This window comes from Episyrphus balteatus, chromosome 1 (assembly GCF_945859705.1).
Source record: "Episyrphus balteatus chromosome 1, idEpiBalt1.1, whole genome shotgun sequence".
In the NCBI taxonomy this organism is placed as follows: domain Eukaryota; kingdom Metazoa; phylum Arthropoda; class Insecta; order Diptera; family Syrphidae; genus Episyrphus; species Episyrphus balteatus.
In genome coordinates this window covers 12,884,187-12,906,958 of record NC_079134.1, presented here as the reverse complement: position 1 = coordinate 12,906,958, position 22,772 = coordinate 12,884,187, and the positions used below count along the sequence as shown (strand labels likewise).

The 22,772-nt window shown below is 32.4% G+C and overlaps 3 protein-coding genes across 3 annotated transcripts; 1 reads left to right on the top strand and 2 right to left on the bottom strand.

Moving 5' to 3' along the window:
• Positions 1-638: 638 nt before the first annotated feature.
• On the bottom strand, positions 639-7,348 carry LOC129906188 (dnaJ homolog subfamily A member 2). The gene is made up of 3 exons (XM_055981861.1): positions 7,042-7,348; positions 1,448-1,858; positions 639-1,389 (listed from the first exon to the last, which is right to left on the bottom strand). Exons 1-3 carry the CDS (start codon positions 7,114-7,116, stop codon positions 742-744), a joined length of 1,134 nt encoding a protein of 377 aa, XP_055837836.1. The 5' UTR covers positions 7,117-7,348; the 3' UTR covers positions 639-741.
• A 2,953-nt stretch (positions 7,349-10,301) lies between these two features.
• Positions 10,302-17,598, top strand: LOC129906181 (NAD-dependent histone deacetylase sirtuin-1). The gene is made up of 2 exons (XM_055981855.1): positions 10,302-11,727; positions 15,733-17,598. The coding sequence occupies exons 1-2, from the start codon at positions 10,452-10,454 to the stop codon at positions 17,070-17,072; spliced, it is 2,616 nt and encodes an 871-aa protein (XP_055837830.1). The 5' UTR covers positions 10,302-10,451; the 3' UTR covers positions 17,073-17,598.
• A 2,118-nt stretch (positions 17,599-19,716) lies between these two features.
• Positions 19,717-22,566, bottom strand: LOC129906182 (polyphosphoinositide phosphatase). Its single transcript, XM_055981856.1, has 3 exons — positions 22,397-22,566; positions 20,716-22,333; positions 19,717-20,654 (listed from the first exon to the last, which is right to left on the bottom strand). Exons 1-3 carry the CDS (start codon positions 22,475-22,477, stop codon positions 19,798-19,800), a joined length of 2,556 nt encoding a protein of 851 aa, XP_055837831.1. The 5' UTR covers positions 22,478-22,566; the 3' UTR covers positions 19,717-19,797.
• Between the last annotated feature and the right edge of the window lie 206 nt (positions 22,567-22,772).

The following is a 22,772-nucleotide window of genomic DNA, read 5'->3' as shown; positions in this document are numbered from 1 at the left end:
CGTTTTGAACGCGTTTTGGATGCATTTTGGAGGTCGTTGGGACGCATTTTTGTGAATATCTCCGCTAAAAAGAATGATCAAGTGGTGAGAAATTGGGTTTAAGCTTTTCAAATCAATCTATCATAGAATACTGTATCGACAAAGTTTCATCTTCCAGCAAAAATAAAAAGTCAAATTTCTATTATTTGTTAAGATTTCTTTTTTTTTTTAATTCTTGAGTAACTATTTTTGTTTAAATTAATTATTTTTTATAACAAAAAAAAATTTTGTGATGACAAACAAAATAAACCAAAAAATTAATTAGCAAAATAAAACAAAAAACAAGAACAAAATTAGTTATCTGTTTTGAAAGGAACATTTTCAATTTTATGATTTCTGTTTTCTTTTTATTTCTGTTTTGTTATTTAAAATAACAAAACTAAAAAATTCTACTTATTTAATGCATACATACTTACTTTTATGTAAGCGTTTATTTTTTTTTTAATTTAATTTAATTATTATAAATATAAATATTTAACTGTTTATTTTTAAATAAAAACTAACGCAAAGTAAATATTTAAAAATAAATAAAAAACATCAATGAATGTGAAGTGAATTATTATGAATAAAGATGATAAAAGACTTGTTGATTGTGTGTGTGTCGAAGTGTGAGTGTGTTTGTTTTTTTTGCATATTATAATAATGACGACGGCGAATTCGCTTTTCTTAAATACCACAGATAAGAGAGAGAAATAAGCTGATTTACGAGAAGGCGCACTGCGCCGCACCCGCTTCATCATCGGTTGCATCATAGTCTTCGTTGGGTTGAACCTCTTCGAGGTACACCTCTTGTACATCATCCCCAGGAGGCATTTCAAATGGTATCCGTCCAGGAAGGAGTTCCTCAAGCTTCTGCATGACATCTTCCTCGGCGAAATAGTCTGGTGGCATTTCCACCGTGAACGCAATCATAAGATCTCCCCGTTCGAATGGATTATTTCGCTTGGGCATGCCCTCCCCTTTGATAACCTTCATGGCACTCGGTCTTATGACTTGACCAGGTTCTGTTTTGAATACTATTTGCCTCCCATCTAAATGAGTGAAGCAGTATTCTAGCCCACAAAGTGCCTGAACTAATGAGATCTGCACATTGGACATAAGTAAGTCATTTAGCTTGCGTTGGAATAGATCATGCTGCTCTTGTTGCAAAATAACAATCAAGTGCCCTCGATCGCCTTTCAAATTCTGATGGCCCTCAGACCGAAAGGGGATCTTCTCAGCATGTTGCATACCCTTCTCGATGACAACATTGATAGTCGCATCGTTTTCAATAAGACCCTTGCCCGAGCAGGTTTTGCATTGGAATTCCTCTTCAAGAAACTTGCCACGTCCATGGCATACATCACAGCGCTGCAAGAAAAACAGTTTTTAAATTGAGTTTTGAGGACAAAAAGAAGAATAAACTTACTCCTGAAACAATAATTCCCATTGTTGTCCGGTAGCCGAGACCTCCACAATCAGAGCAGGATTTTTCTTTACTAGCATCACCTCCAGCACCTTCGCAATCAGCACACACTTCCATGCGGGTGTATTCTAATGTCTTAGAAGGATTGCCATTGTATAGCTCTTCTAAGGTAACTGGCATTGCTATCTGGAGATCATTGCTGCTGCCAAAGGAGAAGAATCTGGCAAAGAGACTTTCTGTGTCCATGCCACTGCTGCCAGTGCCTTCTTGCAATCCCTTAATGCCATATCTGTCGTAGATTTGACGCTTCTCGGGGTCAGATAGAACTTCATAAGCAAATGAAATTTCTTTGAACTTGTCGCCTGCTTCGGGATTCTTGTCGGGATGGAATTCTTTAGCAAGTCTTCTGTAATTCTAAGAAAAAATAGGAAACAAAAGAGATAAGATATGTAATTCTAAGAGCAGGGAAAAGGGCATGGAAGTATGAAAAAAAAACTTGAAGGTAGAAAAGGAAGCGAAGTGGCAAGGTAATGTTTAGAGGAGTTAAAAGAAAGGAAGGGAGGGAAGAGAATGCAGTATGAACGGATACGAGGATTTGGAAAGAAAAGTAAGAAGTTAACAGGAGAATTTGAGATTTTCTCTTTCAGATTACATTATAGTTAATTTAATAATAATAATAATTAAATACGAATTAAAATAAAATAAGAAGTATAAATACTTATACATAAAACCTGCTAATCGGGACACTCTATAATCGGACCACCTCGTATTCGGACCGCACTTAATGCTTTCCCTGCTATTTTTCATACAAAGTTCACTCTATAATCGGGACAACTGGTAATCGGACCATTGACCACCTTTATAACATTCTTTTCTTATTGTTTTACCTGTTTAATTGGACCAACAGTTAGAAACATGAAATATGTGTGTTCAATGTTCATGTACATTAGGGTGTGTCACTTTTGAATGGCCGAAAAAAGTACCCTAATTTTGTAATGTAATAGTGGTCAAAAGTTTTATTAGGGTCTAAGGTTTAATAATATGTAAAAAAAATTATAATATCGTTCGTCTTTGGCTCGCTCAAATTGGTTGATGTTGTTAGGAAAAAAACGATTTTATATGAAAAAATGATTTTTTTCTTCGCATACTATTTCGCAGCTTCTTTACTAAGTGTTCAATTCCAACTAATATAAGCTTAAAAGTTTTTTCTTATAAAGATATATACTTAATATATTTGTTTTTGTATTCAAACGGCGCAATTTAGACCAGGGTCGATAATTTTTGAAACCAAAAAAAATCATAGTAGAAAGTAGAATGAAACCCATTGGAAAAGGAGGTGAATATGATGAAAATTAAAGGAAAAATAAATTACGGGCGAGCCGAGTTCGGGAAGTGGGTGGGTTGAGTTTTTAATGGTAAAAAATGGTGTATCTCGATTTCCGGCAAAACTACAAATCCTATAAAAAAAAAAGTTGTATGGCAAAGTTGTAGGTAATAAAAAGATCTACAACTTTTGTATCAACAATTTTTTCACATAACCTCAAAATTTATGTGAAAAATTAAAAAAACCGAGTTTTTGGTTTTTTATTTTTATCTTTTCAAAAACAAACATTTTTCTACGAAATTTGGTGAAAACTTACCTTATTATGTCCCAAATACACTGTAATTTATTTGATTAAAAATATTAATTTGTTCACCTTATTTTGACTTAATACCAAAAAAACACCCTAATTTTCAATCGAAAATTCACGTGTCAAAATATCAGCCTTCAACTTTGCCATACAACTTTTTTCTATAGGATTTGTAGTTTTGCCGGAAATCCAGATATACCATTTTTTACCATTAAAAACTCAACCCACCCACTTCCCGAACTCGGCTCGCCCGTTATTTATTTTTCCTTTAATTCTTATCATATTCCCCTCCTTTTCCAATGGGTTTCATCCTACTTTGTACTTTTTAATGTTTTTGAAGGCATCGGCACTGGTCTAATTAAAAAAAAACATATATGTATTTAAAAAATCTCTAAAAATTCAAATTTCTTCGATTTCTTCCTATATTTTGAGCGAGCCAAAGATATTAATTAAAATGAAAATTGTAAACGCAGGATTTATTTTTGATAAGTAATGCAACTTTTAAAAGCTATTACATTTGAATATTCCATACTTTAGCATTTTGACACACCCTAATGTACATATGCATATTGCATATGTATTATATTTTTTTTTTCTTGGTTTGCTAGTAAAGCCAATTTTGAAAAACCTCAAAATGTCTAATTTAAATTTTCGTTTCTTGGCAAAGGAAACAATTTGAAAGTACAATAGAGTTTTTAAAGTTGATTGTTTTGTTTTTCGTTTCGATACTTTTTTGTTTCTTTAAAGGAAAAAGATTGAGCAAAGTAATATAGTGAAATTGATTTTACAAAAGAAAGTTAAAGATATAAAGCCTTTTTCAATTTGTTGGTACCTATATTGGTAGTCATTTTTTACGTGGTTTAGAGATATGAATGACAGAAAAATCTTTCTAAATGGACCGGTCCGATTAAAAAGGAACCTCTATTAGTGGACCACCTCCCAATCGGACCACTTTTCTTCGGTCCCGAGGGTGGTCCAATAAAGGGGTAATAACACTTTGTAAGCACGAAATCGAGTGTCACTTTGTTTGTTAAGTTTGCTTAAGTATATCAATAGATAACAGAATAGGCTAGTGTTAAATTTTGTAATGATGTGAAATTTTTTAAATGGCGGCGTAGTTCAGGATGATTGCAAACTCCTGTGTTCTCATCGGGCGACCAACTAACTCCTACAGTTTTTCTTACAGATATTTTGTTTGAAGCTTAACAATACTATTCTCTAGTGAAGTACGTAGGATTTTTTTGAAATATTAAAATTTAACGATTTTATGGTCTTTTTTCACCGAATTTTGTCTTTGGAATAAATACATTTTTTCATTGATGAAACGATTTCGTGTCTACAAAGTGTTATTACCCCTTAAACAGGTTTTACTGTATACAGATATGTAATAAACAGCAAAATCAATAGGTCAAAATAAAAAACGAAAATATGTACATTGACTAATTTCAAAACATGTTTTATCTCAAAACATGTTTAGTGAATGTTAGAAGTTGCAAATTTTCGCAAACTTGGCACTATTATAGAGAGATTTGACTATAAGAAGACAAAATCTTAAATTAGATTTCAGTTTGATTGCCAATTGGTCGAGCTATTACAAAATTAAGCAGTTATAAAACATATTTTGATATAAAACTTGTTTTGAAATTTAACAATAATATCGGCGTAAACAAATAACTAATATAAGATTAATATCGACATACATTTTTTTTCGTATCTCTAGAACATTGCATACAAATATCTATGAGATCAATAACTACATTGGTTTATTTGATCCAAGGTTTAATTTTCATAGAGGCTCCTGCTAGGAAAGTAAAAGTTAATTCGCTCGAGCAAGTACGGGCAGCTAATGTGGTTATTGATTAAATCTTTTACAAATATAATTAAAAAATATCTCCTTCTGATCTCAGGCGATTGCATACCAAAGAGTAGGAATCTAAAATTAAATTGAGGCTTTACAATATTCCAATTTAATTTAAAAAAAAAAAACTTTTTGAATTTTTTCAATCATACGCATATGAATGAGAGTCATAGTATGGATTCCAAACCACGCAACAGTAGTCCAGAGTTGACCTAACAAAGACTATATAAAGAGATCTAAGTGCAAAAGAATCCGAGAACTCTCTAGTGTCCAAGTAAGTAAATGACAACCGCCGCACAGTGGTGCATTTGGTGCTTTTTGGCGTCAAAATTCAATTGCACGGCCATTTCTTGACGAAATGTGATGAAAAAGTACGAAATTAATATTTTTTGTATTTAAAATGGCGGCCAAAATAAGCCTTTAAATTGAATTTTCTGTTTCAAAAAAGTATATAAGCTAAAAAGTTAGCTTAATTTTAAAACAAAGTCCAAAAAGTGGCAAATTAGTAAAACACACTTTTAGACCTCTTATTACGCTATTTCATATATAATTTTGTAAATTAGCACCATTTTGACACCTCTTTTATTTATGTTTCATTAAAAAATTGAGTATTTTGAGATTATATGGTTACCAACTATGTTTTTAAATAAATATTAGAAAACATGATATTATATTGAAAAATTTCAATATCAAACAAAACTTAATACAGTCAAATAAGGTGAAAAAAGGGGTAAACCTCGGAATGAATGCTAATAGAAATTTTATTTTGCTCAATATCTTCGTTTTAGCATTCTATAACATACCTCAAAAGTCTAGAAAAATCTCATGTCCGCAAGTCGCGATTTTCAAGGTCAAAGCGCGAAATGGAGATTCTCAAATGTAGCAATAATAGACAATGGTATTATACATATACACATATGATACATGACTTCGAGATATTTTTTAATGCTGATGCCAAAAAATCTAAAATCAAGACAATCTGACGTCTATGAAAAAAGTTATATACCTGTTATTCATCTGTCAACCCATATTATTATAACAGTTGCAAACTTACTACCGAAAAAAAACCCTTAAAAGTTTTGCTAGAGGAACCATATATTGCATGAAGATTTTCATATCCATTATCATTAAGAATCAAAACAATGCAATGAAAAAAACATTCTTATCTATGAAAAATTTGTATATTTTTAGAAAAGGGGAAATTTTCGGATATGCAGTAAAAAACATCCTAGTACAATCTTGGAATTAGTGCTAATAGGCTAATTTATGTTGTTTCTATCTTTGTTTGGATATTCTATTACTTATGTCAAAAATCTAAAAAAAAAATCTCATGTCCGCAAGTCCTAATTTTGCAGGTTAAACCAAGTTAAGGATAGATTTAAAAAAAAATTAATAAGGAAAGTTTAAATTTGTATATGTATACCAACATGAGCGACATGATTTAAAGGTATTTTTTAACACTTATTCCAACAAAACTCAAAAACAAGTCAACCTGACCATGCCTGAAAAGTAATCCACCTTATTCATGTTGATCTGACACAAATATCTGAAGTATTGTTTTTCAATTTTTTTTTAAATTGAACAGGTTGAACAATAGAGGACCAATGTGGCTGCCTTGAGGCACTCTTATAGATTTTGAAAAAGATTTATCTACCCTTACAAATTGGATCCGATTAGTGAGATAGGAACATATCCAATTCAAAAATGCGGTATGGAATCCAAGCTTTGATAAATTTGTATATTGGGATTTCACGATTGTAGAGAATAACGCAATATTTGAAAGCTGTGCTTCTGTTCTGTAAATTTTATCAATGATGGCGGTTAAAATATTTTGAATGGCTATACAATTCATTTTATCCCATCAAAATAAAAGAAATCATATTTTCTTAGAAAAATAATACAAGTGTTGTAAAACTTTTATACCCCAGTGCATTGTGGAACTCATTTGGAGTTCGCCATTTTTTCATTTGATTTTTTTTTTTTTTGCTATTTTTTCCATTCATACAAAACAATGAGAGAATTTTTCTTTTATTTCTTTTTTTGTGTTACGTAAACAAATACAATTGATTTTTTAAAAATTATTATAAAATTCTTTTGAAGAATTTTACCTTTTTTATTTCAGCATCTGTTGCACTTTTGCTAACATCAAGCAAATCATAAAGTGAGATATCGCCTTCTTCCATCACACAAATTTGAGAAGCACACTCGCGGTAATTGGATTTAAATCTTACCACTTGATTTATTAGATATTTGTGTGAATGGTTTTTTAATTAAATTGTTCAAATTTATTGATGAAATTGTTAAGTTATGTATTTAATTTAGCAAATGTCTGGATAATTTTCTGAGGAAAACTGGAAGATAAACCAAGAAAATTTTTTTGGAACTTTGATCAGAGCAAACTGTCAAAGTTTTTTGACTGACAGCCGTGTTTTGACAGTGGTAGTGTTCACAGATGGAGTTTTTTGTTGTGGATTTGTCAATGATTTTTAAGGGTTAGTTATCACTAATTTTTTTTATTGTTGGGAAAATTTTAAAGCATGATAAATCACAGTTTGCCGGCAAGAGGGATGAGGAGTGAAGGCTTGGCCACACCGGAGGGTATGCGGTAGCGGTACGGGTAGAGGTAACGGTACTTGTATGAAAAAAATTCCAAACTGACATATCAACGTTCAGATGTGGAATTTGTTTCATACAAATATCGTTACCGCTACCCGTACCTCTACCGCATACCCTCCGGTGTGGCCAAGCCTTGAAGTGGGTAGGAGGAAGGTGCTCACGGAGTACCTTGAAAAACAACTGTACACAGTACAATTTCATTGATTTCGTGCGTAAATGAATAGGGGTATTCACGATCTGGTGCAACAGGCCTAGTAAAAGTGTAAAATTTTATTTTTTTACAATAGATCGTGAACGCACCTCTTCTTATCTATAGTAAATATTGAATGGAATCCATGATATGATTTATATCAGCTTCACTCTTTTTTTTTACGGAGTTGTCTTTCCACCGATGCTTCTTCTTTTTTTTCATTTTTTTTATAATTTCATTCTTTGTTGTGTTCGGGTTAATTTATTTTCACAAATTACATCAAAAGAAAAAAAATAAAAAAGAATAAGAATAAAAAAGATAAACTGTTCATCATGGGCGACACGCGACGGCGAGCTGCCATCTGTCAAAAAAATTTTACACCATTGTATTTTTATTTTGCAATAGGGTTAGGGTATAGCAAAAGTGCAAGACCATAGTAAAATTTCAATCCAAATATTTTGTTGTTGTAGTGTTGCAAGATTTTACACTTTTGCACTTTTGCAATGATACTAGACCAGTTGCATCGGATCGTGAATACCCCTAATATTTCAAGGGCTTTTGACCACATCGCGAAGGTATGCGGTGACAGTACGGTAAATTGTATCAAAAAAACTTCAGATTTTATTTCGAAATGTCATTTTTTAGTACGAAATATAAGATTTTAGTACACAAGTGAACATTTTCAGAAGCATTTTTGTATAGTTTTTCGGTCTTGAAAATTAAAACAAATGATGCAGTAAGCTTATTTTTTGGTTTAAAGTCTTCTGCATCATTCGTTTTAATTTTCTAGTCCCAAAAACTATTCAAAAATGCCTTTGAAAATTCATTTTTGTACTTTTTCACTTGTTGAGCCAATTTTTGTACTTTTAAGCCTAGTACGCTGCTGATGCGAAACGAAATTTTCCATACCGTCGCCTCAATAAAATATTGTCGTATGTGCAAAATTGAAGTTTTGAGATTTGAATGCAGTTTTGCTAATTGATTTTTTCTCTTTCATTCTGTGTAATCCGTTTTTCGGTATCTGTATCCGTTTCCAAGATAATCGCTATGAGTTTTGTCGTATGTGTAGGTTTACAAACATTTTCAGTAGCTTTTTGTCGTAAGTGCACAGAAAACGTGCACATACGACAAAAATTATCACATACAAAATCTGTGTTTTTTTTCGTTCGGTAAATAATTGTCGTATGTGCTGTTTTTGCTACACATACAACAATATTTTACTGGAATTTCAGTAAACGTTTGTCGTATGTCCCATAAGGAAATACACTGACGAGTGTAATTTCAGTTGCAATCAAGATGTCGAGCAGGTTGGACGAGTGGACCTGCGCCAAAGTTTATCCGAGGAGCTTTATGCTCTATTTTATGCATACAAAGATCATAAAATAGTTGTTTTGCGATTTTATTAATTTAGCATACGTAACTACATACTAGGGGTATTCACGATTCGATGCAAATGGTCTTGTATCCTTGTAAAAGTGCAAAAGTGTAACATTTTCTTAAAATAAAACAACCAAATATACAGACTACATTTTTTTTACACTTTTGCTATACCCCAACCCTATTGCAAAAATAAAATACAATGGTACAAAATTTGTCTATTGTAGTTGTAGTAGTAGAAAACAAAATTTTGCATTTTTACACTTTTTTGTTACACCGGATCGTGAATACCCCTAGTTATTTCTAACTACTAACATAATAGTTAAAAATGACTATTTTAATAGTTACGTAATTACTACGGCATAGTCAATTTTAACTATTTTAAAGGCTTGGCCACACCGGAGGGTACGCGGTAGAGGTACAGGTAACGGTACGGGTATTTGTATGGAAAAAATTCCAAACTGACACATCAACGTTCGGGTGTGGAATTTTTTTAATACAAATATCGTTGCCGCTACCCTTACCGCTACCGCGTACCCTCCGGTGTGGCCAAGCCTTAATAGTTATTTTTAACTATTTTGTTTTGGCATGTGACTATTATAATAGTCATTTTAACTATTTTGTAACTATTAATAGTTATTCAAAATTTCATTGCATTCTATAAAGTGACTATGCAAATAGTTACAAAATAACTATTTTTTTCCCTGAGTGTACATTCACACAGTAATTTTCTGTTTCTGGTTGTTTGTCTTAAGCAAACTACTACACTACTACAGCTTAAGTCTGGTCGAATATCGAGCTAAATTTTAGCCGAGATAAAATTCCCATACAAGTTGTCGTCAATTTATATTGGATCTATTTTAGCTCGGCTAAAATTTTTCGATAATTTGTATGGGAGCTTAAATTAATCTCGAACTGCGTACCACCCAACAGCTTTAAAAAAAATTGTTCAAAATTACTCACGAACTCCAAAATGCAACTCTAAAGCCTAGTACGCAGCAGAAGCAAAACAAAAAATAAAAAATTCAATTTCGTTAACAAATTTTGTATGGTGTACTAGTCTTTATCACAAAAAAATCAAACACACCCATTCCACACAACTGGCAACACCCTCCCTCCATTTTGACATCTATCCATTTGCAATGCAGAACAAACAGAACAAATTTTTGGTCGGCCATTTTTGTGAATGTCAGCCATCACGTCATTATATTTGTAGTCTCTTTAGTGTGTGTCAAGTAAAGTAATGCAGCAAAAATAAAGTCAAAATATTAAAATTATAAAATTCCAAATTTCATCAATTTAATTAAATCAAATCGAAATAAAAATATTACCAAAATGGAAAATAATATTCAAATAAATTTTTCAACCACACAATGTAATAGTACGATTGCAATTGAATCTGAAATTCATTGCACCAAAAATAACCAAAACAATTATTCTCCCGCTGAAAAGAACGACGCTGAAAAAATAAATGTTTCCACAACACCACAAAAAAACACAACAGTCGTCGTTGGAGTTGTCGAGGAAGAAAATGCAAATCCAAATCCAAATGAACAGGTAAAAATAGTAGAAAATTTTATTGGACCAATAGATTCAACCAATCAACAACAATTGTTGGAAAAGAATTGCTTTTCAACGGCAATTGTTCCTGACGAACGCCAACAGCAAGTTGATAAAGCTGCTGCTCCTCCTGGCGACGATGAAGACGATGACGACGAAGATGATGCAAATTATGAAACTGACGAAAGTGATGAAAATTCATCCGACGATTCGGATTTCTCTGATTTGAGTGGATTATCTGAAGTTTCTGGTCGAGAATGGAAGCCAGTTGCTGCAACAAAACCCATTAATTGGGTGCAAAAGCAAATACATTCAGGTGCAAATCCGAGAGATTTGCTGTCACAGATTTTGCCCAATGGCGCCGCGGCTTCACAAATTGCTCCCGGGTTGAATGATATGACTTTGTGGCGTATTTTAGCGAGTATGTTGTCGGAACCGCCAAGACGACGTAAATTGCGCACTGTAAACACTTTCGACGATGTCATTGAGTTGGTTAAAGCCTCCAAAAACATAATCGTTTTAACCGGAGCTGGGGTATCCGTTTCTTGTGGAATCCCAGATTTCCGTTCGAGTGACGGAATTTACAGTCGTTTGGCCAAAGATTTCCCAGACCTTCCCGACCCGCAAGCAATGTTTGATATCAATTATTTCTCTCGCGATCCACGACCGTTTTATAAATTTGCTAGGGAAATTTATCCTGGGCAATTTACACCGTCGCCTTGTCATCGTTTTATCAAATTGTTGGAAGCAAAACAAAAACTTTTACGCAATTATACACAAAATATTGACACATTAGAGCGAGTAGCAGGAATTAACAATGTAATTGAATGTCATGGTTCATTTTCGACTGCAAGTTGTACTAAATGTAAATTTAAGACAACTGCCGATGCTATACGTGAGGATATATTTGCACAGCGGATTCCAGTTTGTCCGAAATGTCAACCAAATGTTATGCATAGTTCAGATGCTTCGGATAGTGTTGCTGAGGGAGATTTGAAGACGATTGTGGAGAATGGAATTATGAAGCCGGATATTGTTTTCTTTGGTGAAGGTGAGTTGTTTTGTTGGAAAAAAAAAAAAATAAAAATACATTTTTTAAATAGTTTTTTTTTTTTTTGGAAATTCGACAAGTTGAGCTAAGCTTCGGTACTTTTTAAGTCTTAATCAATACGAAGAGTATACAACTACCCAATTTTTTATGAACTCCCTTTTTTTTTATTAAATTAATTTATTTGGAGATTAAGCTGTTTTGAAATATGAAGAATTTATTAGATTCTAGCCTCTTAAATTTTATGAATTTTATTCATCGGTTTTTTTTATCTAAAACGGATTAAATACTAAATATTTTTTAGTCCCACTTAGCACCAGATAATGCTAGCATAGATATTAAATTCGAGTCTGATTTTAATTGAATAGGGGTGGAATCACGGAAAATGAAAACAAACGAACATAAACGTTTACAATATTGATGTCTCTAACTTATTTGTTGTTGAGGATAAAGGCACTTAAAAGTTAAAACTACTTATAGGTTAACTTTTGTTTCGTTGCGTATGCGAAGATTCAACCATAGATGTCTAAAAATCAATCAAAATAAAAATCTTTATATCTAGACTCAATTTTTACTTACTCTGAGGTAACTGACATTAAGCCTGGAAAAACTGGACCATAGTACATATGTATATCAAAAAGGACAACCCCAAAAGCCTCAAGATGACATGTTTGATCTTTTTGAATCATTTGTTTATGTTCACAAACAAGATAATGTTCGTGGAGCAACATTAAAATAAAAAGCTACCTAGGATTTTTGAATGTTTTTTTTTTTAAGAAGACAGAAAGAAATTTTAAAAATCACTAACTTGTTTTGAGAATGGAGTAAGTGTGGTTGTTTCTGTTGAATTTTAACAATGATCAACTTGTATCTTATAAAATTTCACAATGCGTTTAATTAATAAATATACGGGCTAGGAAGTTATAGTGGTTTCATTTATTGCCTAGTGATTTGCGACCTTTTAATTACAATAGGTAAAATAGTTTTTAATTTTTTATGATATGACATCAGTTTGCCAAAAAAAAAAGTAATATCATTAAAATGTTATTTAAAACGTGTTTTATTGGTAAGTTAGTACTCAGTTCAGTTAAAAACAAAAAAACTATTGCTTTTGTTGTTATGGAATGGTCAAAAACTAAATATTACAAAACTTAATAATTACAAACGTCTCTTTTACTTAGCAAACGTTTGTTGTACTCAGTTGCCAATATCACAGATTAAGGGGTAATAACACATTGTAGGCACGAAATCGAGTGTCATTTTCATCCGCTAATAAAACAAAGGAAAAATATTATTTTCTTTGGAAGTTTGTTTAGTTTGATTTAGTATATCAATACGTATCAGAATAGGCTACTTGAATTTTTGTAATGATAAAATGACGGCGTAGTTCAGGATGATCGCAAACTCCTGTTGACTCCTACATTTTTTAACCGATCGAGCTGAAATTTTGTGTGTAGCTTGACAATAATATTCCCCAGTTACAAAATACTGACGAAACTTGATTTTTCTATTAAGATGCGCTTTTGGAACAAAAAATTCAAAATCAAATTTTTTTGACGACACAATAACAATATTTGAATTTTACGGAGACCATCATACAAAAAAGTCCTTTGGCAACTAAGGTGCCACTTTTAAAATAAAAAATATTATTTTTGGGCCGTCATTTCTGGTCCCTGCTTTTGAACTGTTTTCTTGATGTCCGATTTTCTAGTAATGACGGGACCTATTTCAACTAAAATTTTTGTATTTAATCCTATACCACCCCAAACTTGATTATTATTTTTTTTCATGAATTGTCTATTTTCTGTTTTTGTTAAACTCCAAGAAGTGTTATGATTAAATAAATAATTTGTATCATACCTAAAAGTATTTTTTTTTGTTAATTTAATCCTAACACACATATTAAATGTGTTGTTATCGGAAGGTTAAAATTGCGCTCGTATAATTCTGATAAAACCTGGATATTTGTATACACAGGTGTGCGGGGAGCTATTTTTACTGGGTACTACCCTAGTTAAATCAAGAACCTTCTAAAGTGTAAAGCGATGATTAAATACAAATTAAAAACGTTTATACTTGTTGCAAAACAAAATTTTCACTGCTGTTGAATTTTAAGTAAATCGACCAATACTTACAGTACTCAAACACAGTACTCGAACAGACAGGTTTGATGAAAACTTATTTATTTTTTACTGTGACAGTTTTAATTTGGTCTTTGTTAATCATTACAATTTGTATAAAAATCATTTCCAATTGAGTTTGCTGTGGCAAAATGTTGTATTAAATCTTTGTCTTTGTTTACCTGAGTCGTATTGCATCAGCAATTTTCTATTTTTATTTTCAACGTTTCAATCAAAACTTTTCGAAAATCAAGTACATTTGTATGAAACTACTTGTCAGTTAGTGCAAATTTTGAAATATTCCACATTTCAGTAAGAAAGTGATGATCATTTAGTATATTTCTTGGGTAATGTAAAACTATTCATTTCTGAACACCTTAAATCCTAAATGTTCAAAACTTTAAACTGAAAATTTGGAACCTACATATTTTTCTCTTTTAACATTATGAATCTAGTTAATTTTAAAATTAGAAAAATGTTAACTTGAGTTAAAATTATTTATCATTAAAAGCTCTGATTTGAGCGAACTAGTTTATGTGGATATTACAGAACACTTTTTTGAAACAGAAATACAGAAAATCTACCGAGTAGAGTATTCCGAATCACAGTCATAAAACAACGGTCACAAGACAAACTTGATGTGAACACACGATATTTGGAATCTTCGTTTCTTTTCGGTGTTATACGTTCTAGGAAAATGATCGGTAGGAAGGTAATTGGGGATCAATGCAAAGCTTCCGTCGAAATTAATCAGCCCTATCGGCAATACAATTTCCCTGGAAAAATTTCTCTATTCCGAAAAATCGGTATCGGAAATACTTTTTGAACGGAAAAATTTCCTAGGAAAAAATTCCCACACAAAAATACATATCGGGAATGAAGTTTCTTCCCCGAAGTATTTCTATCATATTTTTATGGGGAACAGATTTTTTGAAGCCAAAATGTACGTGTTTTTCTTTCAAAAATTCCGATGGATATTCCCGATAAGGAGAAAAATTCCCGGGAGAGAAAACCTACTCCCAGGGAAATTTCTCACGTGAGATTGCCGATAGGGCTGAATCTACCATTTTGGAACTAGTTTAACTCGCACTTGTTCTAATTACTCATTAAATCGATCATCTTCCTCGTACAACACAATTACATACTCGCATTTCAGGTAAAATGAATAAAATTCAAATATTTTCTTAAATTTTAATTTAAAATTGAAAACTGAAGAGATTCTAAAGAAAATGCTGGAGCATTCGATTGTAAAATAGGTAATGAATACCTTAATATAAATGCTCGAATAAATTCTCTTGAGTTACGATTAAAAATTATGTTTTTTTTTTTATTTCCTCAACATTGCATTTAAATTCAACTGCTTATTTTCAAAATATGAAAACATCCACTCAAAGAGGAGTGTTAAGGATTGGCGCTGATAACGGATGGGGAGCCATTATTAATTACACTGGTCAACAAAATTTAACTTTTTTTTTTTTGTACATCAAAAACTACTAGAACAGTATATTTTGGTTGTTGTGGCAAAAACCTTGTTGACCAGTGTTATTATACCCCGGAAACGACTGAAATGTTTTCGTAGTTGGAGCAATGTTAAACAACACTAAGTTCTAAATTGTCTTTATTTTCAGTTTAATGAATTATTGTTCAATTCAATTTTCTTTGTCTTTCCTGAAATAAAATAGCAAATGTGACGAAGATTGCTTTGAAGCTCCTTAAACGAGAACGAAGAAATAAAACAAACGAATCGCAATTTTTTTTAGTTCTCAACAATTATTTTGCTGAGAACTCTATTTAATATTTTTTTTAATTGTTGAGATGGCGAAGCTAGCTTATTCATGAAATCTATTACAAAACTTTATCATAAACATTGTTTTTTACTTTAATTTAGGTCTTCCCGAGGAGTTCCACACAGTTATGGCCAGTGATAAAGATAAGTGTGATCTTCTCATTGTAATGGGCTCTTCTCTAAAAGTGCGCCCTGTCGCACTCATACCCAGTTCGATTCCAGCTAATGTACCACAAATTCTTATCAATCGCGAACAACTACGTCATTTGGAATTCGATGTCGAATTACTTGGCGATTCAGATGTTATTATCAATCAATTATGTCACAAACTATCCGAAGATTGGACCGATATATGTTTCGATCAAACAATCTTATCCGAAGCAAAACACCTTGCACCGCACACAACAGTCGAAGATGAAGCTGTTGTCATAAGCAGTCTAGATACCGATACACAATCAGTTAAATCTTCCACATCCACTGATACGGCACTCCGTTCGACAGGCTACTCCGACTCAGGTTTTGAGAGTTCAACCTCATCAATGATCCAACCGATGGGTAGACCTGACGACATGCCGCCATCATGCAGCATGCCAACACGCGCTAACTTCTGTGACATCCCCTTGTTCAAAGAACAAGATGATGTTGCTGCTATAACCAAGATTAAACATGGAATGCTTGATCTAGATAATCGTGAGGAAGAAGGCTATGAGCCGGGAATTGAAGATGAAGAAAGCGAAAGTTTCAGTTTCGATGGACGGCTACAAAAGAAGCCAGTTAATTACAACTACAGGCATTTGTCTATCGATTCATCCAAGGACAGTGGCATTTGCGATTCATCAAATTCAGTGTCTTGCGGAATTGCAGGCATAGGAAATGGCATTGCTGCTAGTGAAGTTGGCCGTGGCGCCGTATGCGGAGGAGGAGCTTCTGCGAAAGAACAAAATAACATGGTATCTTCAATAGATTGCAGCCCATCAACCAGTAGTAATAGAAGGAATTCCAATTGGACTCGCAACAAACGGTCGAAACGTCAAACTGCCGCTGAACGTTTAATAGACGGAACCTTCTATTGTCACGAATCTACCTGTTCGTATATATTTCCCGGTGCGCAAGTCAACTTGAGCTCAGATTCAGAAGACTCGGATGAGGCTGATGAAGATTTCGAGGATGAAGATCAATTGTCGCCACTTATGACGTCAGCCGATGATCTGCCCCCACCGGAAACACCTGTTAAACAACAACCAACAACCGCCAGATCGAGTGTCAGCCCATCACCTTCATCGGTGAAGCGTGAAGCTAGCAATGACACAATCCTCGCAACTACTACGTCGTCAACGATTGACAACGGCCCGCCTATCAAAAAGAGACGAAATCTTCTTGCTGGCAATGTGATTCCAGCTGAGTTACCTGCTGAGGTAGTAGTAGTGCCTCCGCAGATATAAGCCCCCGATAACGCATGTTTAATGTTCTTCTTTTTTTATATAATTATTTTTTATTATTTATAAAGGTTTCTTATATTTGTCTTTTAATTATTACTTTTTTTTTAATTAATTAATTAATCAATCAGCCTTAAGTTTATAAATGCGGTGGCTTCGGGCAGGTTTGTTTTTTTCATATCCTCTCGATTTAGGAAAATTACAAAAATAAATCAAAAATACTTATGTTTAAACAAAAAATAAAACAACAACAAGTAAACAAAAAAAACAGTGAAGTTTATTATTCTTAAAAATTCTGTTCTGTTATATCATTAAAAAAAATAAGCTTTTTAAGAAATAAATAACAAATAACGTTCAACAACAATCTCTCTCAATGTCTCTCTGCAGCTCCAAACAAAAATTAAAAAAAAAAAAAACAGATAAACATAAAACAAAAATAGCACAAATCACAAAAAATATATATTTCAAAAACAGGAAGTAACATTGATCAGTTCAAGCAGGCTGGCTGCAACAAAAAAATAAAAAAAAATATGCAGTTTAAAAAATTAGTTTATAAAAATAAAAAAAAAAAAATAAATATATATAAACAATTTAGAAAGAAAAACAAAAAAAAAAATACTTATTATCAATGTAGTTAAATGTCGAGCAATCTTTTACAAAACAAAAAAAAAAAATAAAAAAAAAACAAAAAAATGAAATTAATAATTATAACTAAAAATACACACACTTTTTGTTGTTTATTTAAATAATTTTTTCGTATCTTCTTCTTCTTCTTTTTTCCAGTTCTAATTTAGATGTTAAAGATAAAAATAATAAATATATTTAATTATATTTCTTTTTTTTTCCTTAAAACCTTTTGATTTTTCGGAAAGGTTTGCAAAGAACAATTTTTTAATAAAGAAAAAAATAATAAATAAAATGAATATTGATGTAGCTGTATTATTTGTTATAAGTTATTTAAAAAAAAAATGAAAAATTAAACAGAAAAAAAATAAATATTAAAAAAATTAAGAATAAAAATACTAATCAACTCGAGTGCATTTCTTTTGTGGCGTTCTTAACATCGCTCAGTGCTCTTTGTTTTTTTTTTAGTTTTTTTTCTTCTCTAAATAAATTGATTTTTTTTTCCTTCTTTTTTTGGAACAATTTTAAGATTCTCTTTTAATTTTTTTTTGTGTACATTTTCACTCTGTCTTTTTTGAGTTTTCTTTTAAATATTTTTTTTTTACTGATTTAAAAATTTAAATTTATATTAAAAAAAAAAATAAACACCGAAATCACAATAACTAAATTTTGTTTCTAGTTTACACACAAAAATATAATTATATGTATACATATTTGCTTCAATAAAAAGAAATATATTATTTTTTATAAAAACAGAAGTTTTGAATGTTTTTTTTTTTTATTTTTCTTAAGAATTTCAGTGGACACAACTACATTGGACAGGTTCAGAAAATAAGAATTTAGTCAAGTTTCGCTGGTAAGCTTTCAAAAACAAAATGCAGAGTTAAAAATCCGATTTTTTTTTTTCGTTGCAAGTTCATCCTTGGGTTACTTTATACTTTTTTGAAAACTACCATAACTGACAAGTTTTTAAATAATAAACCTGAGTGAAGCCAACGATTTTTTTCCAGCGTTCAGTTGTACAATGAAAGTTGGAAATTCAGTTTTAATGTAAAATACAGTTATGTAAAATAAAATTAAAATACAGACGAATTGAATACCTCCTCCTCTTTGGAAGGCGGTAAATAAAATGGTAGTAATGGGACACCCTTTATAAAAATTAAAAAAATGGATTTTTCGCAAAAAAAAAATTATTTAAACGAAGTATTCCTGTCGAATTTTATTATCTTTGAAGAGGTTTTTTTTTATATATAAGTTGCAGCAGGACGGGTTAAGATTTTGCGATATTACGATACGATAAACGAAGTATTCCTGTCGAATTTTATTATCTTTGAAGAGGTTTTTTTTTAAATATAAGTTGCAACAGGACGGGTTAAGATTTTGCGATATTACGATACCGATATTACGATACGGAAATAAAACTTCTTACCCCGGAATTTTCTTTTTTTTTTCTAGTAACTTGCAAAAACTTTTGTTATGTAATTCAATTTATAGAATTTTAACAGCTTTTTCAAAAACTATTTTCTTTATTTGATTTTATAAAAACAATTTATGTACATAGGTTAAGAAAATGGCATTTTCGATACTTTTTTATGTTTTTCATTTAAAAGTAAATTCCCATTTTTAATTTACTGTTATTAAATTTAAAAAGTGTCGTAATAAACAAATTAAAAAAAATGTATAATATTCACCCCTATTATGTTAATCGTCTAACTAAAACTAAATAGGAATAGCTTAAAGAAAAGATTACATTTACATCGTAATCGTAAACCTATTTTTATGATTTTAAACGTGCGTCGGTTTGTAACGACGCACGTTTGAAATCATAAATAATTTCGACAAAATTCTGTACACAAAAACTTTTGAGTAAATAAAATTGTTTGGATATTACAAATAATCGTTTTTATTAGGGTTTGACCCCTGAAAATATATCAAAAAAGTTGATCACCTCTCCGCTTATTTGTCTCACAAAAACTATAAAATATTTTCATTCATTTAAATAAAGAAGAACTGTAACCTTGGATTTAATCCTTAATTTTTTTTTATTTTGTTTGTGAATAAATATATTTCATTAAAAAATACCGTCTTATTACATTCTATGTTATAATTAAATCATCTTAATATAAGTATAAAGTGCAGCACAATCCTCAAACTTTGGCACTGCATTAAATTTCCTCGGAATCTTACAATACTCTTCGTATATTTTCTTACTTTTCTCGCTAACTATTGGCGGTTTGACACTTTCATATGAATCCGTTCCATAATCACTCAACGGTTTCAAATCGATGCTACGCATCATCTTCCCAGCATCTTGTTCTCGACTCGACACCGATGGATACAATTGCGGCGATGATAACTTCCCTATTTGTACGTATTTCTTATAAAGAGCCGTACTCGATTTACTTGGATTGGCTATTGTGCATCCATAAACTATTTCCATTGATGGAAGCAACGATTCAAAAGTCAATGGACCTTGTTCTTCATCTTCAATTTGATTGGAAATATTTTCTCCACCACCATAAGACTCATCATCTGAACTGGCATTATCTTCATCCGACGATGAACTTGAATCATTGCTGGTGGATGAACTTTGTCCAGTAAGGGAGGGATTCTGTCGACTAGCACGAACCTCATGTCTTTGGAAAGGACTAAAATTGATACGGAAAGTTGGCAAGTAACGAATCGACATTTGACTTATTTCGAAAGCAATATGTTCTCCAAAATCAGTTAGTTTGAAAGACATGTGATAGTTGGAATATGAATCAATCATTTCCAGATCTTTTGAATGAACTCGAAAGAGTTCTTTAACAATTTTATTTTTATCCGAACAAGGCCATGGCAAGCATGAACGAACTTTCGGACGAATCCAGTCAGTTAAGAGTGTACTTTCGTTCCGTGGACTCTGCGGCTTGTAGGTGTTGTGCATGTAATAATCCGATGTGAGCTCCCAAATCGGTTGGTTTTCTAGAGAACAAAATGGAGATAGGTTTCACTTTTGAATATTCAAGCAAAGGCAATTACTTACGTTTGGAATGGGTCCTACTGGGAATGTAATACCCAAGGAATAAATTGATGCTATGCTGCTTCTCGGTATCACTAAAAGTGTTGCTATAATAACGACTCAACGTCTGCATTATATCGTTTCCTTGAGAAGCCCAAACAGCTGTCTTTCGATAAGTTTTAATTCTATGTACTAACTGAGAACCACCATACTGCAAAGCTAAGGTATCTCCATGATCCTCATACAAATTCTCCAACATTGTCACACAATCTGAATCAAACTCCAAACGAGGTGGTTTGATGAATCCCAATTTGGCCAACTGATGGGCAAGAGCGCACTTCCCAATAGCAAACTGTGCAGTATTCGTCCGATCCAAACAATCCACACAATTAACCCTAACAAGTCCAGTTTGGAAACTCTTTTCATTACGATCTTTAAAGAACATTCCAGTCTGTTGGACGACTTTCTCAGAAATATCTGCCAACATTTCCATAACATTACCACCTCCTCGACTCTTCCGAGCCATATCAAAGTGAATATCTTGAATGCGAAAGTGTGGAGGCAAGAATTGATTCAAATACTTTACACTACTTTTTATCTCTTGGGCAAGAATACTCTCATGCTTACGACGTTCGCCTTTCTTAACCAGATTGAGGACAATCAATGGAGCTCCATAGTGAAAGAGTAAACGATCAAAATGACGCGATGGAGTTTGTGCAAATGGATCAGAGATATCCAAGGATATCGGTGGTCTGGCAACCATTTTACTAATATCCTGTGACCAGTGCGATGGTACTGATCCACGCATCTGAGTGAAACTACACATTCTATGTCCATCTGTGACGATTTGTTCAGTTTCAACTTCATTGGCAACGTCACCTTTAAAGTTTGCTCCCCTTTTTAAGAACCGTGTGCCAGCGAAACGTGTGCTTCGACGAGCCAAAAGACACACATTAACGTGTCTTCCAAAGATACTTATGCAAGATTGACTGACAAAGCCATGAACGACTTCCAGAAGCCAATCTTTCAGCATAATGTGCTGCATATGAGTTAAAAGAAAAGCATTCCAAACGAAACGATTTCTTGGATTACTACGAAAAGCATAGTCAACTCTTTCATTCTCATTCTCGACATTATTAGTGAGAGTATCCCAATCAGGTAGTGGATCATCTTTCTCGATATCCACTCCAGGACCGACATAACGTGGAGCTGACAAATTATATTGAAGAGTTCTAGTCAGATCATAGCTATAACTGAAGTAGAAATTACTTCGCAAATCAATGCTTTGGAACATTTTAATGTAGCGTTGTTCATTCGGGTGAGCCAAACGATGTGATGACTCATTTACCCTAACCATGACAGTGTCTTTGATAGTGTAGATTAAATGCATTCCTATAAATGCACATCCTTTTCTTTTAGTTACCAAAATTAAATAGTAACCCTCGAGAAATCTGACAAACCCTAAAACCCCATAGGCACTTACAACTTTGGGATTACCTAAAGCGCTAACAAAACGACGTATCTCGGCGGCATTTTTTTCATTTGGATCTTCTGTAATGTCGAGAGTGTCTTGTTTGGTTCGGTCGATTATGAGAAGACGGAAGCGGGTTTCGCGGATGTTACTTCCAACTAGATAAAGTTTCTTGGAAGGAATGAAAATACATGTTCCTATAGAAGTTTTGTTCAATATGCAAAAGGAACTTACTGTTTTGGTTTCATAGAGGATAACTTTCTGAATTGAACTTATAAGAGGATGGAATACAATATTTGGGTTGTTGTTGTTCATTTTTGCAAACAACGCTTGGGTTCCAAAACTATTAAATATTTTTTTTAATAATAAAAATAGAAAACAAATACAAAAGTTATCTTTTCAGCGATTTTTCTTATCAGTGAAACAGCTGATTTGGAAAATTTGTGTATGTGCCAGGGTTGACACTTTAAAGTTAGTGTATGTAGTTGAATTTATATTCCCACTTTAATAAATAAAATTCATAAATACATAGTAAATTTTTTACTTGTGATATAGGTACTTGGGCTTATCACGAATTCCATTCGTATCGGAAATTTTCTTCGATTCCCGA